Here is an 18,032-nt window from a genome sequence, read left to right on the forward strand (position 1 = left end):
ATAATGCCCTTAATTACTTTTTCAGTAGTAATATTAGTCCTTCTGTTTATTTGAGTACCTAAGCGCTGCAGGCAACGTGATCTGAATTACATGGAGGACAAGCTCCAGCTGACTTTCTGTAAACTCACATTAGGATTCTAATATGCGACGACAGGAGCAGGTGGGGATAATGAGCTGGCGGAAGGGGCTGCCTATCACACTGTCCGGTGGCCCCTCCTTCACCCCCACTTTGCCTCAGGCATTTTCTACCTAGCTGTGACCTTACTTGTGCTGATGCCAATCCAGTGGTCAGGAGCGAGGCACTCAGCCTGTGTCTGAACCCTCCTCCTGACCCTGGGGATCCGTGCGACTTGGTCTTAGATACTGGTGGTGAAGCACTGCTCTCCTTGACAGCATCCAGGAAAGGTAATTACCTTTGCCAAAATGCAAGTGGAAGTTCAAAGCCTCAGCCTTCAAGAGTGTCCCTGGAGACTTCCAGGCCCCGAATGTGAACGTGAAGCCCTCCTGCCCAGTGGGGCAAGGCGCCGGATTGACCTTCGCCTGAGTGGGAGGGCAGTTGCTGTTTGGGTCCACGCTAGGGGCGATCCAGGTCAATTTAACTTGTCATCTGCCATGGGAAGACATAAGGTAAGTTAATGATTCTAAGACGAATCAACTGCTCTTTTAGTCAGTCTGTGTCTCTTGAGAATTCATTCACTCAATCCACGAATGTTTTTGACTCTCTACTATGTATTATGGAACTGGGCTTAAGGACATTTAAGTAAAGAGAGAGACAGAGATTAATTCACTGCCCCAAAGAAGGCCTGGAATCTTCTTAGGGAAAAGAATCCTCACAAAACACTCCACTGAGTATTCTTGTGTTTAGCCTGAGTCATGTTGATTTGAAAAATTCCGGGGTAAAAATTGTATATTTTCACACAGTGTGGTAGAAGGAATGCACTTTTTCTCAGACTCTGTTTTGCCCTGGAGATGGGTCCACAGGAAGCCACTATCCTGGTCACCCTTTGGCACAAGCTTTGCACCTGTTCCTTTCTCCTTGCCTAGATTCTTGTCTATTCCCTCGCTTTAAAGACCAGGAGTTGTTGTTGTTGTTGTTGTTTTAGAGATAGTATCTTGCTCTGTCACCCAGGCTGGAGTGCAGTGTCACCATCACAGCTCGCTGCAGCATCAACCTCCTGGCTTCAAGTGATCCTCCCAGAGGAGCCTCCCAGGTGGCTAGGACTACAGCCATGTGCCATCAGGCTTGGCTAATTTTTTAATTTTTTGTAGAAATGGGGTCTTGCCATGTTGCCCAGGCTGGTCTTGAACTCCTGTCCTCAAACGATCCTCCCACTTCAACCTCCCGAAGTGCCACCCATGCCCAGCAGGACCTGAATCTTTAACTCTTTGCCTGTCTTTGATCTTTGACACCTCCTGATCCCCAAGCCCCTGCCTCCCGCTAGGCAGGCATTTTTGGTTAAAGTATGAGCTCCCACTCTGTATTTATCTCCAGCTTTGAGTGTTCAGTTTGATGGGAACCACAGGTGTCCCCACCTAGTTCTCCAGCCCCAATTTGTTTTCTCCCATGTTGCAATTCCTGGCTTCTTCCCATTTGCCCACACCCTCATTGTGGCACAATGCCCCAAGCTGACACATGCCACAGGCTCAGAGTATCTTCTGATATGAAGAATGACTCTGGTCATTCGAGGGCAGAGAGGATTTCATGACCTTTCCCTGAGAACAGCAGCATGAACTTCAGGGTCGGCAAGAGGGTTGTGTCTGCCTGCTGCTAAGGTAAGCTGCAGACAGCCCATGTCAGGGAAAGCCCATTTAGCATTAGAAGAGTAAAAAGAAGAAAATACCACCTCAGCCAGGGGTACTTTGATGTGAACCAATACAATTAGTCTCTGAATGATGAATATAAATGATAATCAATGATGTATATGTGCTTAAAAGAAGGTGAGAAAAGATTATCACTGCCTAAACCTTCCTTTTGAAGGATGCCACAAGTGGATGAGTGGAGCATATAGGGTAGATAGGATTTTTTTTTTTTTTTTCCGAGATGGAGTCTAGCTCTGTCGCCCAGGCTGGAGTATAGTGGCATGATCTTGGCTCACTACAACCTCTGCCTTCTGGATTCAAGCGATTCTCCTGTCTCAGCCTCCCAAATAGCTAGGATTACAGGTGCACACCACCATGCCCCGCTAATTTTTGTATTTTTAGTAGAGACAGGGTTTCACCATGTAGGCCAGGCTGGTCTCAAACTCCTGATCTCAGGTGACCTACCCTCCTCGACCTCCCAAAGTGCTGAGATTTCATGTGGGAGCCACTGTGCCCAGCCGGGTAGATATGATTTAAATCTTTTTATTATTATTATTGTTATTATTTTGAGATGGAGTTTTACTCTTGTTACCCAGGCTGAAGTGCAATGGCACGATATCAGCTCACTACAGCCTCCACCTCCTGAGTTCTAATGATTCCCCTGCCTCACCCTCCCCGGTAGCTGGCATTACAGGTACCCACCACTGTGTCCTGCTAATTTTTGTATTTTTAGTAGAGACAGGGTTTCGTCACATTTACCAGGCTGGTCTTAAACTCCTGACCTCAAGTGATCCGCCCACCTCACCTCCCAAAGTCCTGGGATTACAGGCATGAGCCAACATGCCTGGCTGATATGATTTCAATCTAATTAGATCACTGGAAGATACAGCAAAGTCTCAAAGTGGTTGTCTACGGATGGCACTATGGGTTACGTATTATTTTTCCAAAGCTCAGAACGTTCTGAATTTCTTTATTTTTGTTATTTGTTATTTATTTATTTTGAGATGGAGTCTCGCTCTTGTTACCCAGGCTGGAGTGCAATGGCTCAATCTTGGCTCACTGCAACCTCCACCTCCCAGATTCAAGTGATTCTCCTGCCTTAGCCTCCCAAGTAGCGGGAATTACAGGTGCCTGCCACCACTCCCGGCTAATTTTTTTGTATTTTTAGTAGAGTCAGTGTTTCACCATGTTGGCCAGGCTGGTCTCAAACTCCTAACCTCAAATGATCTGCTTACCTCAGCCTCCTGAAGTGCTGGGATTACAGGTGTGAGCCACTGCAACTGGCCTGAATTTCTTTAAATAGAGAATCTATATTGCCTTCATAATAACATGTTTTAAAGTTAGTTTTTATTTTAAATGTTAATTTGAAGTCAAAATGCTTTTCCTCTGACTCGGTGTTTAATGCATTTAGGAAAGGCTGAGCATGAAGCCAGGGTTGGGGGAAAGAGCCTGTTTGGAGGAGATTGTAAAAACGGAGGCTCCCGGGAAAGGGTCAGAGCCCAGAGAGATGCCTGCTGGAAAAGAAGTGACATGGTTGAATATTTGCCCTGCTAAGTGTCATGCTGGCATGTGATCCCCAGTGTTGGAGGTGGGACCTGATGACAGGTGATTGGATCATGGGGGTGGATTTGTCATGGTTTAGCGCCATCCTCTTGGTGCTGTCCTTGCCATAGTGAGTGAGTTCTCACGAGATCCGGTTGTTTAAGTGTGTGGCACCTTCTCGTGCTTTCTTGCTCTCACTCTTGCTGTTCGATGTGCCTGCTCCTACTTTGCCTTCTGCCATGAGTGAAAGCTCCTTGAGGCCTCCCCAGAAGCCGAGCAGATGCCATGCTTCCTGTACAGCCTGCAGAACCATGAGCCAATTAAACCTCTGTCTCTGTTCTTCTTTTTTTTTTTTTTTTTTTTTTGAGACAGAGCCTTCGCTCTGTCGTCCAGGCTGGAGTGCAGTGGCACGATCTCGGCTCACTGCAAGCTCCGCCTCCCGGGTTCATGCCTTTCTCCTGCCTCAGCCTCTCGAGTAGCTGGAACTACAGGCACCCGCCTGCATGCCTGGCTAATTTTTTGTATTTTTTAGTAGAGACGGGGTTTCACCATGTTAGCCAGGATGGTCTCGATCTTCTGACCTTGTGATCTGCCCGCCTTGGCCTCCCGAAGTGCTGGGATTACAGGCGTGAACCACCGCGCCCGGCCAACCTCTTTTCTTTATAAATTACCCAGCCTTAAGTATTTTACAGCAATGCAAAGAACAGCCTAATACAAAAAGTAAGAGGAAAGATGATACCAACTTACCAATAAGGGTACTAAGATGACACCCAAGTAAAATGCAGAACAGTTATCATTTCATTTGCTTGGCAGAAGGAGGGTGACAGTTTGTAGGGAGATATAATCCAACCAAATTGTTGAGGGAAATGTGAAACCAAATGGTTTAGGGAAAATATGATGAAATTCAATATATTTGAATTTGGGAATATATTCAATATATTTCAGTCCAATATATCCTTACAGAGTGAGGTTTGGCATGGTACCACTGTGCATCATTTGTCTTCTATTCAAAAGAAGGACAATGTCTATGTTAATGTTATGGTTCAGGAACCCAACAGCAAGTGCAGCCTGCAGCCTGCGCTCCCAGCCACTCCTGCTTACATGAGACAACAGTGAGCCACAAGACAGCATCCCCATCTGAACATGCTTGGCCCTGGGAATCATTAGGGACTCTTAAGAAGCAGAAAGTCCTGACCACCTAACAATGAGCACCAGCTTTTCACTTAATAGTTTCTGAATATTCACTAGGTCAGTTTTTCTTTTGTTTGTTTATTTTGTATTTTTTTGAGACAGGCTGGAGTGCAGTGGCGCATTCACGGCTCACTGCAGCCTTGACCTCCTGGGTTCAAGTGATCGATCCTCCTGCTTCAGCCTCCTGAGTAGCCGAGACTGCAGGTGCACACCACCAAGCCCAGCTAATTTTATTTTATTTATTTATTTATATATGTATTTTTTATATATATATGATATATTATATAGATTATATAGATATGTATATTATATAGATTATATAGATTATATAGATATGTATATTATATATAGATATGTATATAATATATATATAGTATATTATTATATATATTTGTATATAATATATAAATAGATATATATTATATGATATTTATAATTATAATATTGATATATAGTATTATAATAATTTTATATAGTATGTATTTATATATAAATAATATATATAGTTATATTTATATATAATATATATATATATATAATATGTATTTATATTTATATATTATATAATATGTATATATATATAATATGAATATATAATATAGATAGATATATATTATATAGATATGTATATTATATATAATATAGATATATATTATATAGATATATATATTATATATAATGTATCTATATTATATCTATATAATATATATATATCTATATCTCAAGCAGGCCTCTGTGCCTGGCCTGCTTGCTTCTTTTAACCTATGCTATTCCTATTTTTATCTTGACCTTAAAGCTGATTGGACTTCATTTTATGAGAGGATGCTGTGGCTTACCCAAGTCATAACCATTAAATTTATCACATTAACCAATGTTTAACCATGATCACAGATTACTGAGAATACTGGCAAGAAAATGAGTAACTACAAAATTACAACAGGTTGTGTGCAATTAAAAATTTTTTTCAAATATATTTTAGGTTAACATTAAACATTCCAGTTATAATCTCTATACTGCAGTGGATGCAGAGTTTGAGTTTTAAAAAAAGAACTGCCTTCACAGAAACGTGGACTTATATACTTTTATACAATAAACTTTATATTTTTAGAGCTATTTTAGGTTCACAGTAAAACTGAGCAGAAAATAGAGATTTCTGGTACCTCTTGCCCTCACACATGCACAACCTCCCTCCCTATCAACTTCCCCTACCAGAGTGGTAGATTTTTTACAACTGATGAACCAATGTATTATCACCTGAAGTCTATAGTTTAGATTACAGTGGGTTTGGACAAATACATAAGGTCATGCATCTACTGTTATAGTCTCATTCACTGCTATATTAGTCTGTTCTCATGCTGCTGATACCTGAGACTGGGCAATTTACAAAAGAAATAAGTTTAATTGTACTTACAGTTCCACATAGCTGGGGAAGCCTCATAATCATGGTGGAAGACAAGGAGGAGCAAGTCACGTCTTACATGGATGGCAGCAGGGAAAGAAAGAATGAGAAAGACGCAAAAGCAGAAACCCCTGATAAAACCCTCAGATCTCATGAGACTTACTCACTACCATGAGAACAACATGGGGGAAACTGCCCCCATGATTCAATTATCTCCCACCAGCTTCCTCCCACAACACTTGGGAATTATGGGAGTACAATTCAATTTGAGATTTGGGTGGGGACACAACCAAACCATATCAACTGCCCTAAAAATCCTCTGTGCTCCATCTGTTCCTCCCTTCCTCCTTCCCCACTCCCTTCCTCCCCCACTCTACTCCTTGGCAACCACTGATCTTTTTACTTGTCTCCATAGTTTTGTCCTTTCCAGAATGTCATATAGTTGGAATCCTACAGTCCATGGCCTTTTCAGATTGTCTTCTTTCACTTAGCGGTATGCATTTAAGCTTCCTTCAGGCCTTTCCATGACTTGATAGCCCATTTCCTTCTAGTGCTGAGTAATATTCCATTGTCTGGGTGTACCACAGTTTATTTTTTCATTTACCTACTGGAGGACATCTTGGATGCTTCCAAGTTTAAGCCAATCATGAACACAGCTGCTACCAACATCTATGTGGATATTTTGTATGGACCTAAGTTTTTAACTCATTTGGATGCATATATATATATATATATACATATATATAATACATACATATATATGTATATATATTTAACCAAAAATTATAATTAAAATATTTTCAAAATGTATTTAAAATATTATTTATTTATTTTTATTTATTTTTTTGAGATGGAGTTTCACTCTGTCACCCAGGCTGCAGTGCAATGGCACAATCTCAGCTCACTGCAACCTATGCCTCCCGGGTTCAAGTAATTCTGCTGCTTCAGCCTCCCAAGTAGCTGGGATTACAGGCGCCTGCCACCATGCCAGGCTAATTTTTGTATTTTTAATAGTGATGGGGTTTTACCATATTGGCCAGGCTGGTCTCAAACTCCTGACCTCAGGTGATCCACCCACCTTGGCCTCCCAAAGTGCTGAGATTATAGGTGTGAGCCACTGCACCCTGCCCAAAAATATTTTTTAGACAAAAGTCATCAAATAACATAACAAGAATCTTCACGCTACTATCCAGCATACTAGCCTCGTCCTTCCCAATCTCCCTTCCCAAAAAGTAACCATTATTCTGAATTCATTGTGGATCATTCCCTTCCTTTGCATTTCTTTTTTCTTTCTTTTTTTTTTTTTTTTTTTTTGAGACGGAGTCTCGCTCTGTCGCCCAGGCTGGAGTGCAGTGGCGCGATCTCTGCTCACTGCAAGCTCTGCCTCCCAGGTTCATGCCATCTCCTGCCTCAGCCTCCGAAGTAGCTGGGACTACAGGCACCCGCCACCACGCCCAGCTAATTTTTTGTATTTTTAGGAGAGATGGGGTTTCACCGTGTTAGCCAGGATGGTCTCGATCTCCCGACCTCGTGATCCGCCCACCTTGGCCTCCAAAAGTATTGGGATTACAGGCGTGAGCCACCGTGCCTGGCCTCCCTTGCATTTCTTATACTCTACTTATATATGTATTCTTAAACAACACAGTGTATTTTTGCGTGTTTTCAGCTTTATATCAGTGGTATTATACACTGATTATTTTGCAATCTGCCTTCCTCCTCTCCTGCCCCCACCCCTTATATGAGGCTTATGAAACGCATCCATATTGAAATGTTCAGTTCCCTCAATTTCGTTGCTGTTTTGTGTGCCATTCTATAAACATCCCACAGTCTGGTTTGCTAATCTTTCGTTGATGGACACTTAGGTTGCTCCCAGATTGTTGCCACAATTGCCAACAATTAGATTACAAACAACACTAACAGAAACATCCTGGTACATGACAACTCTGGCACTTAAGCAAAACTTTCTCTGGGACAGTGCTACTCAAAATATGGTCTGAGAACTGTTTGTTTCTAGTAAATCAATGTCCTGCTTCCTTAATCAAGAAAATCTTACTATGAAACAAACATCAGCTAAATTTCACATTATGTTGCATAATAAAGTTAATTTACAACATTCTGGTGCAAGTTCTTCCTTCTTATAGCAGAACTGGCACTCTGCAAATAAGTGAACCTATATTCTCTCTCTCTCTCTCTCTTGCTCTCTCTCTCTCTATATATATATATATACACACACACACACATATATATGTATATATATAAAAAATAAATAATTTCATTCCTGGATATATATATACATACATATATACACGTATACACATGTATGTATGTATGTATACACATATGTATGTATACACATACATATATATGTATACATATATATAGAGAGAGAGAGAGAATGAGAATATATCCAGGAATTAAATTATTTATTTATTTTTTAATTTTTATTTATTCATTTTTTTGAGACAGAGTCTCACTCTCATTTCCGAAGCTGGAGTGCAATGGCACAGTCTTGGCTCACTGCAACTTCTGCCTCCCAGGTTCAAGTGATTTTCCTGCTTCAGCCTCCCAAGTAGCTGGGAGTACAAGCGCTCGGCACCACGCCTGGCTAATTTTTGTATTTTTAGTAGAGACGGGGTTTCACCGTGTTGGCCAGGCTGGTCTTGAACTCCTGACCTCAAGTGATCCACCCACCTACACCTCTCAAAGTTCTGGGATTACAGGTGTGAGCCACCGCCCCTGGCCAGGCATGAAATTATTGAGCCAGATTCAGAATGGTCTACTTTCTAAATTACGGCAAACTGCTCCCACAGCTTAGTACCTAGTATCATAGTGTTAATTCCTATAAATCTGAAATCTTAAGAAACGGATCTACCTCAAACATTATAGGGCCTGAGACAAGAACACAAATGAAACCCCTAAACAATATGTCTAAATATTTAAAAATTTGAAGTCGTGTGAATAAACTGTTAAATATCTTCTATCCTCCTACCTTGACACAAATGCTTTTATAACAACCTGGAAGGCCAGGTTCAAATTTACAATTCTCAGATTTTTTTTTTTTTTTTTTTTGAGATAGAGTCTCGCTCTATCGCCCAGGCTGGAGTGCAATGGCATGGTCTCGGCTCACTGCAACCTCCACCTCCCAGGTTCAAGCAATTCTCCTGCCTCCAGCCTCCCAAGTAGCTGGAATTACAGGTGCGCACCATCACGTCCTGCTAATTTTTGTATTTTTAGTAGAGATGGGGTTTCACCATGTTGGTCAGGGTGGTCTCGAACTCCTGACCTCGTGATCCACCCACCTCGGCCCCCCAAGTGCTGGGATTACAGGCGTGAGCCACCGCGCCCAGCCTAGAATTCTCAGATTTCTTAAAATCCACCCTGGAATGTGGGTGGCTGTGGAGAGCTGGCCCTTGACCTGCAGCATGACTACTCTCTTCCCATCTCCAGCTCTGCCCTGACCTCCTGAGTGTGTCTACAGACACGCAGTTTACGTGTCCAAACTCCATCTACATGCCCATAAACAGCCACCCCTTGGCCACTTTGGGAGGACAGGCTGCGTGTAGGAAAGAGCCTCCTCGATCCCTGGAAATGAACTCAGAGCTGCTTAGAGGATTTCACAGCCCATGCTCCGCAGTTTTGTGGTAGGAAAACAGGCTCCAGTGGGCACATCCTCTTGTCTCTGGGTACCTCTGGCCATTCGGAGATGGGTAGAACCAGAGGAGGGTCAGAGTTGAGCCTCTAAAATAGGCCCAGAGCTGGGCGCAGTGGCTCACGCCTGTAATCCCAGCAATTTGGGAAGCCAAGGTGGGCAGATCACTTGAGATCAGGAGTTCGAGACCAGCCTGGCCAATATGGTGAAACCCCATCTCTACTAAAAATACAAAAAATTAGCTAGCCATGGTGGCGGGTGCCTGTAATCGCAGCTACTCAGGAGGCTGAAGCAGGAGAATCGCTTGAACCAGGGAGGCAGAAGTTGCAGTGAGCCGAGATCACGCTATCGTACTGCAGCCTGCGTGACAGAGCAAGACTCAGTCTCAAAAAACAAAAATGAAAAATGAAATGAAATAAATTAAGCCCAGAGCAGGGACCCCTCTTGCCAGGATATAAGGGCAATACTGGGAACTTTTTACTGTCAATGAGGTTTTCAAATTGTCAATGTTTGTTGTTCAGGGTACTCATTAAGATAAAAATCTGTTATGCACATATATTCGTTTCCCCATTTCAATTCTTTATTTTGCCTATATTCATCTTATTTTGTGTTTTCTTGATCCATTTTGCCAGGGTTCTATCTTATTAATCTTTCAAAGAACCATCTTTTGGCTTGATTCGTCTTTATTTTTCTGCTTTCTCCATTTTATTGATTTCTTTTTTTTTTTTTGAGACAGAGTCTCACTCTGTTGCCCAGGCTGGAGTGCAGTGGTGTGATCTTGGCTCACTGCAACCTCCACCTCCCGGGTTCAAGCGATTCTCCTGCCTCAGTCTCCTGAGTAGCTGGGGCTACAGGCACACGCCACCACACCCAGCTGATTTTTTGTATTTTTAGTAGAGATGGGGTTTCACCATGTTGGCCAGGATGGTCTCGATCTCCTGACCTCGTGATCCGCCCACCTCAGCCTCCCAAAGTGCTGGGATTACAGGTGTGAGTCACAACGCCCAGCCTTATTGACTTCTTTAAGATCATTCTTTGAGTTCATTTGGTTTAACCTTTCTTGTTGCCTAATTTATTTTGAGTGATGAATTTTTCTCTAAATACTGTTTTGGCAGCTTCCCACCAATTTTAAAAGACAGTGTTTTCATTATTGCCTAGTTCTACGTATTTTGTATTTTTATGATTTTTAAATCCTTTTAAAATTTATGATTCTTTAGTAGCATGTTATTTATTTTCCAAATAGGTGAGCTTTTAAAAATTTTTTTATTTTTTGAGACGGAGTCTCACTCTGTTGCCCAGGCTGAAGTGCAGTGGCACAATCTCGGCTCACTGCAGCCTCCACCTCCCGGGCTCAAGCCATCCTCCCACCTCAGCCTCCCAAGTAGCTGGGACTTCAGGCATGTACCAGCACACTGGTCTAAATTTTTGTATTTTTTGTAGAAACAGGGTCTCACCATGTTGCTCATGCTGGTCTTGAACTCCTGGACTCAAGCAATCTGCCTGCCGTGGTCTCCCAAAGTGCTGGGATTACAGGCATGAGCCACCTCGGATGGGCCTTTTTAAGCAACCCACTTGTTATTTGTTATTAGTTTTTAATTTTATTGCAATATGGTTAGAGAACATATTTTTTGTTGTTTGTTTTTGTGGGGTTTTTGTTTTGTTTTGGTTTAGAAACAGGGTCTTGCTCTGTTGCCCAGGCTAGAGTACAGTGTTGCAATCATAACTCACTAGAGTCTCGAACTCCTGGGCTCAAGTAATCCTCCCACCTCAGCCTCCTGAGTAGCTACGACTTCAGGCACATGCTCCCATGCCCAGCTGATTTTTTTAATTTTTTGTAGAGACAGGGTCTCACTAGGGTACCCAAACTGGTCTCAAACTCCTGGCCTCAAGTGATCCTCCTGCCTCAGCCTGCCAAAGAACTGGGATTATAGGCGTGAGCCACAGCACCCAGCCCAAACTGAGTTTATCTCTAGAATGCTGGAGTGGTTTAGCATTGGAAAATCTATCTGAATCTCTCTTTGTCAGTTTATCTGATTGAGATTAAAATTATATGATTTTTCTCAGTTTTTACAGAAAAAGCTTCATAAAATTAGTATCAATTCACCATTAAATTATTTTTTTAAATGTGAAAATAAGATAAAGGGCATCTACAGCAACCATTATATTTAATACCAAAATGTTGAAGGCATTATCTCTAAGATTGATAATAATAAGTTAACGGTGGGTCACGGTGGCTCAGACCTGTAAACCCAGCCACTTCGGGAGGCCAACGCAGGTGGATCACTTGATGTTAGGAGTTCGAGACCAGCCTAGCCAACACAGTGAAACCCCATCTCTACTAAAAATACAAAAATTAGCCAGGCGTGGTGGTGCATCTCTGTAATCCCAGCTACTCGGGAGGCTGAGACATGAGAATTGCTTGAACCCAGGAGGTGGAGGTTACAGTCAGCCAAGATCGTGCCAGTGCACTTCAGCCTAGGCAACAGAGTAAGACTTCATCTCAAAAAATAAAAAATAAAAGTCAAGGATTCCTGCTATCAACACAATTCACAATTGTACCAAAAATCCTGGCCAGGGCAGTAAGGCAAGAAAAAGAAACAAGAGTCATAGGAATTGGAAAAGAAAAAACAAAACTGCCTTTATCCACTGATGATGTAATTGTCTGCCTAAAAATTCCAAAAATAATCTAAAGATAAACTGTTGTATTAATTTTAACATTTATCAAAGCTATTGGATACAAAATAAGTATGTGAACTCAATTACATGTCTATCTACCAGCCACAGTTAGAAAAGTAATATATTTTTAAAAGAGTCATCCTTTCCAGATTCCTATAGGATAATGGCTACTTCTTAAGTCTGAAATTCTCCATTTATTCTCCAAAAGGCATAAAGATCAACAAGAAAAGCAAATGAAACCATCCAAAAAAAGCCCATCAACATCATCACAAAGAGAACGCTACAAATGTCAATTTACATGCAAGGGAGGAAATAAAGATACAAAACCAGCAGACCCAGCCCCAGAGCCCACACTGAAGCAGTCAAAATGAGGAAAGGAAAGCCAGGTTCCTAGTGGTGGCAGAACACAAATAAAACATCACACTCAGAATGAAAGGGTCTTGCTCAGGATGGCGGAAATCTCAGAAGAGCTCTGAGATCAGGCTGATCTGGCTACTAAAGAATCAAAAGGAGGCCAGACTTGGTGGCTCACACCTATAATCCCATCACTTTGGGAGGCCAGGAGCTCGAGACCAGCCTGGTCAACATGGCGAAACCCCATCCCCACTAAAAATACAAAAATTGGCCGAAAATTGCTTGAACCTGGGAGGCAGAGGCTGCAATGAGCCAAGATCATGCCACTGCACTGCAGCCTGGGCAACAGAGTGAGAGTCTATCTCAAAAAGAAAAAAAAAAGAGAGAGAGAGAATCAAAAGGAAGAAAGGTACTGGAGAGTGTGCAGGATCTGGGAGGCAGCATTAGGACAGCACCGCTTCTGAGTAAGAATTTGGAAGAGGAGGCATCTATTGAAGTGAAAAGAGAAAGTCAAGCAGTGGAAATTATGGATCCCACAGAAAAAAATAAGTCATAAAATTGGAAATACACTGACCTTCCCAGGCACCAGAAAATAAGTCATTTGTTAAGAACTCATACTTCACCGCACCAACAGGAGAGAGCATTCTTAAACTAAGAAACCTCATCAGTCATTCAAATCCCTCACTCACTCCATAGACACATGTGTTAATGGCTGATCAAGAAAAATTCAAGACACTTTATAGAACTACCATTTGATGGTAGTTATTGGTATCTACCCAGAGGAAAAGAAGTCATTATACAAAAAAGATACTTGCACACACACATTTGTAACAGCACAATTTCCAATTGCAAAAATATGGAACCAAACCAAATGCCCATCAATGATTTGATAAAGAAATTGTGATATATGTATCCCATGGAATACTACTCAGCCATAAAAAGGAAAATAACAACATTCGCAGCAACCTGGATGGAATTAGGGACCATTATTCTTTTTTTTTTCTTTTTTTCGAGATTGAGTCTCGCACTGTTGCCCAGACTGGAGTGCAGTGGCTCACTCTCCACTCACTGCAACCTCCGCCTCTTGGGTTCAAGTGATTCTCCTGCCTCAGCCTCCCAAGTAGCTGGGACTACAGGCGCAAGCCACCCCACCTGGCTAATTTTTGTATTTTTAGTAGAGAGAGAGTTTCACAATGTTGGCCCGGCTGGTCTCAAGCTCCTGACCTCAAGTGATCCACCTGCCTCAACCTCCCGCGGTGCTGGGATCACAGGCGTGAGCCACCACGCCTGTCCTAGGGATCATTATTTTAAGTGAAGTAACTCAGGAATGGAAAACCAAACATCATACGTTCTCACTTATAAGTGGGAGCTGAACTATAAGGATGCAAAGGCATAGTGATACAATGGACTTTGGGGACTCAGGGGAAAGGGTGGAAGTGGGGTGAGGAATAAAAGACTACACATTGGGTACAGTGTACACTGCTCAGGTGATGGGTCCACCAAAATATCAGAAATCACCACTTAAGAACTTATTCATGTCACCAAACGGCACCTGTTCCCCAAAAACCTATTGAAATTTTAAAAATAATTCCAAGACACTTTAAAATAAACAGAAGGCAGGCAACCTCCATAGGAAGTTACTACAAGAAGAAAACAGGAAGAATCCAAATTTTTCCACCAATAAAAATATGTCCAAAAAAAGGCAGAAAAAAACTATATAGCACATGCTTCAACATGAATTAAATATAATTAAGCTACCAGCAATGTATAGACACACATACAAAAAAAAATTACCATGCATAAAAAACTCCTAATAGAGGCTGGGTGTGGTGGCTCACACCTGTACTCTCAGTTCTTTGGGAGGCCAAGTTGGGTGGATCGCCTGAGGTCAGGAGTTCAAGACCAGCCTGGCCAACATGGTGAAACCCCATTTCTACTAGAAATACAAAAATTAGCCATGCATGGTGGCACACACCTGTAGTCACAGCTACTTGGGGGGGTGGGGCTGAGGCAGGAGAATTGCTTGAACCCAGGAGGTCAAGGCTGCAGTGAGCCAAGATGGCACCACTGTGCTCCAGCCTGGGTGACAAAGTGAGACCCTGTCTCAAAAAAAAAAAAAAAAGAAAAGAAACTCCTAATAGAAAAAGACAAAAAGGAGATGTAAAACAATTTATTTAGCTTAGAAAAGAAAGTGAAAGAAAGGACAAAATCATCTCAGGAATTAAGACCAAATTACAAGGTGTTCAGAGGAGAATAGTGGAATAAAAGCATCCAAGACAGTGAGCAATAGTGACCTACCTGGCTGTGCCCATCATTAAGCCATTGATGTCTCAGCTCCAGCTCCTCCCTTCTATGCTCAGCTTTGTGATGTCGGGGCAGCTACATCCTGCATTTTGCTTTGCCAGCTGGACCCAGGTTGGCCTTTGGCAAGAAGGGGAGCAAAAGGGAGACTGCAAGGCTAGAGGAGGAGGAAAGGATGAGTTTCCTCCTGTCTGCTCACTGCTCCTGTGAGTATCATCCTAGCAATGCTTCTTCACCCCGGCAGCAGCACTTCCTTTCTGCAGAAGCATTTGAATGTGGTTTGCAGTTTGCGGTTTTTCCAGCACTTGCAGACCCAACCTCATACGGCCCATCTCATATTCACCAGAACCAGTGCAGAGCCTCCACCTTGAAGGTCCGAGTTTTAGCTCCAGGTGCCCCACCTCTAAGTTCCTACTTGTTCCCCTTTCTTACTGTTTCTTTAACCCTGGGAGTGGAAGCTGCAGTTGCTACCTCTATGAGACCTTAGAGTTCTCTTTTTACCCTGTTATAACTTTATAATGAACACATTTTTGCCTAGCTAACACTTTTTATATTAAATTCTTACTCTTCAGCTAACTTGTGTGTATACTATCTCTTGGCCAGACCCTGACTACACTGGTGAACTTAAATAGAAAAGTAATTTCTTGAAATGATCCTGGGTAGTTTATAGGATAAACAGAATGGCCTGAGAATGAGGCTTAAACAGATGGAAGCCCAGCCATGTTCACCCTGCAGGAATCATCTGGGCAAGACAGGCTGCTAATGCCTTTCACATTGCTGCACCCACCATCACCACCACAAATCCCAACACGCAGAAGATTATGAACAGACAGATAAGGCTCGCTCTGTAGATAGGTAGGGACAGGACAGTAAAGAAATTCGGAGGCAAGTTTTTAGACAGTTTCACTTTTCTTAGATTCATCTCTCCAAAAACTATTTATCAAGTACCTTCTATGTGCTAGGCATCAGAAGGGAACAAAGATAAATGACATGGATCTTGTCTTAAAATCTAGACCACTGTTTCTCAACATTAGAATTTATTAAAATCTGGGATATTGTTAAAAATACCTCACCTCTGGAGATGCTGGGTCATTGCAGCTGGTGTGGAACCTACGACATATACTTTTTAACAAGCATCCCAGGTGATGCTGAAGTTGGCAGCCCACAGACCACTTTGAGAAACATTGATATTACAAACAAAAAAAATTATGCAGCAGGCACAAAATCATGTGTAGGGGAAGAAAAATCATTGTTTCCTCAATCCTCATAGGTCTTTTAAAAACAAACAAACAAACAAACAAAAACGGAGTCTTGCTCTGTTGCCCAGGCTGGAGTATAGTGGTGTGATCTCAGCTCACTGCATCACTGTAACCTCCACCTCCCAGGTTCAAGTGATTCTCCTGCCTCAGCCTCCCAAGAAGCTGGGATTACAGGCACCCACCACCATGCCCAGCTAATTTTTGTATTTTTAGTAGAGACGGGATTTCGTCACGTTGGCCAGGCTGGTCTCGAACTCCTGACCTCAGGTGATCCACCCACGCTGGCCTCCCAAAGTGCTGGGATGACAGGCATGAGCCACCGCGTCTGGCCACCTCATAAGGTTCTTAGTTGCAATAGACCCCATTAAAAAATGTATATTATATATATATATATATATATAAAAAGAGAAAAACAAGTTTATTTACATGTATATTTCACACCTACATGGCAGACACCCAGGGAAGGAGTAGTTCTTAAAGAAGTAGCTTTGAATTCCAGCTTGTATAGCATCTTCAACAAAGAATAGTGATTTTTAGAGAAGTGACAGGACAAAGGAAAAGGACTTTGGGTCTCTAGAGGGGGCTTCTCTGCAGGGAAGCAAGTAACTGGCAGATAAAGGCGAGAGTTGGTAAAGCATGTTCAGGTAGATTCCTCTGGCTCCAACTCCTGGCAGATAATGGTCTAAAACTGTCTTCAGTGGTTAACCTTTGTTCTCCCTGGTAAAAGACAGGGGCAGGATGCCTTTTATCTCTGTAAATCTGTGTCCTGCATTTAAGTAAATGGAGGGCAGAGAGCTTTCCTGCATCTGTTTCTTCTTAATTGTCTTCAGCTCAACAATCCTCCTTCTTTTGGAGTGGCATGTTCTGGACTCCCGCACATGTCTGGAAGCAATGGTCAATTTCCCTAGAATGTAGATTGATTGATTAAAAAGAGACAAGGAAGAATTGCTTAGGAGGTCAGTTTTATGCCACTACAGGACTTCAGAGAAAGAACAGATCCTTCCTGCTTGATTTTAGGCAATAAATGCTTCTTATCTGACTGATCAGAAGACCACAGCCTTTAGAAAATATGACTCAAAAAATATTTTTCTTTGAGTTTTTTGACTAACCTTAAAAAAAAGTTCTGCGAGATATTTTCACTTAGGAACCACCAATAAATGTATTTTTTGTCTGTTACCACAAGAAAGCATATCAAGTTTAAATGTTTCTTTAATCGTACCCAGGCGAGCCCGACACTTACTCTCTTTTGTATTCGTATATTCTTCCTTCCTCTTAATACATTTTTCTTCCTTCTCTCCTGGCTCCAAACCCCTAGTTTTCTCCCTTTCCTAACTGATGATTTTTTTTCAATTCTTCAGCCACAGGCGCCCGATAAAATGGCCTTCAATCCCTGCCTTTACTTCCAGCGCATTACCTCACTCCCTCTCAAACGCCAATTAAAGGCTTTGTCCATTCCTGCTTAAAGAAATAGATGTAGGAAAATGAGATCTTTCTACCCAGAAAGACAAGTGCTTGGAAATTGCTCATTAGCTAACCAGAAATTCTGTCAATAATGAGCCCCGGGCTGGCTGCGGTGGCTCACGCCTGTATTCCCAGCACTTTTGGGAGGCCAAGGCGGGCGGATCACGAGGTCAAGATGTCAAGACCATCCTGGCCAAAATGGTGAAACGCCGTCTCCACTAAAAATACAAAAATATTAGCTGGGCATGGTGGTACAGGCCTGTAGTTCCAGCTACGTGGGAGGCTGAGGCAGGAGAATTGCTTGAACCCAGGAGGTGGAGGTTGCAATGAGCCGAGATCACGCCACTGCACTCCAGCCTGGGCGACAGAGTGAGACTGCATCTCGAAATAATAATAATAA

General features: G+C 42.3%; 1 protein-coding gene across 1 annotated transcript in view; it reads left to right on the plus strand.

Moving 5' to 3' along the window:
• Positions 1-423: 423 nt before the first annotated feature.
• Positions 424-18,032, plus strand: part of CUNH7orf33 (chromosome unknown C7orf33 homolog) — a 23,619-nt gene continuing 6,010 nt past the window's right edge. The window contains 1 exon segment of the mRNA XM_032759456.1: positions 424-623. Within this exon segment, the coding sequence (XP_032615347.1) occupies positions 424-623 (200 nt within the window).

This window comes from Hylobates moloch, unplaced genomic scaffold, assembly GCF_009828535.3.
Source record: "Hylobates moloch isolate HMO894 unplaced genomic scaffold, HMol_V3 SCAFFOLD_1, whole genome shotgun sequence".
NCBI classification, from domain to species: domain Eukaryota; kingdom Metazoa; phylum Chordata; class Mammalia; order Primates; family Hylobatidae; genus Hylobates; species Hylobates moloch.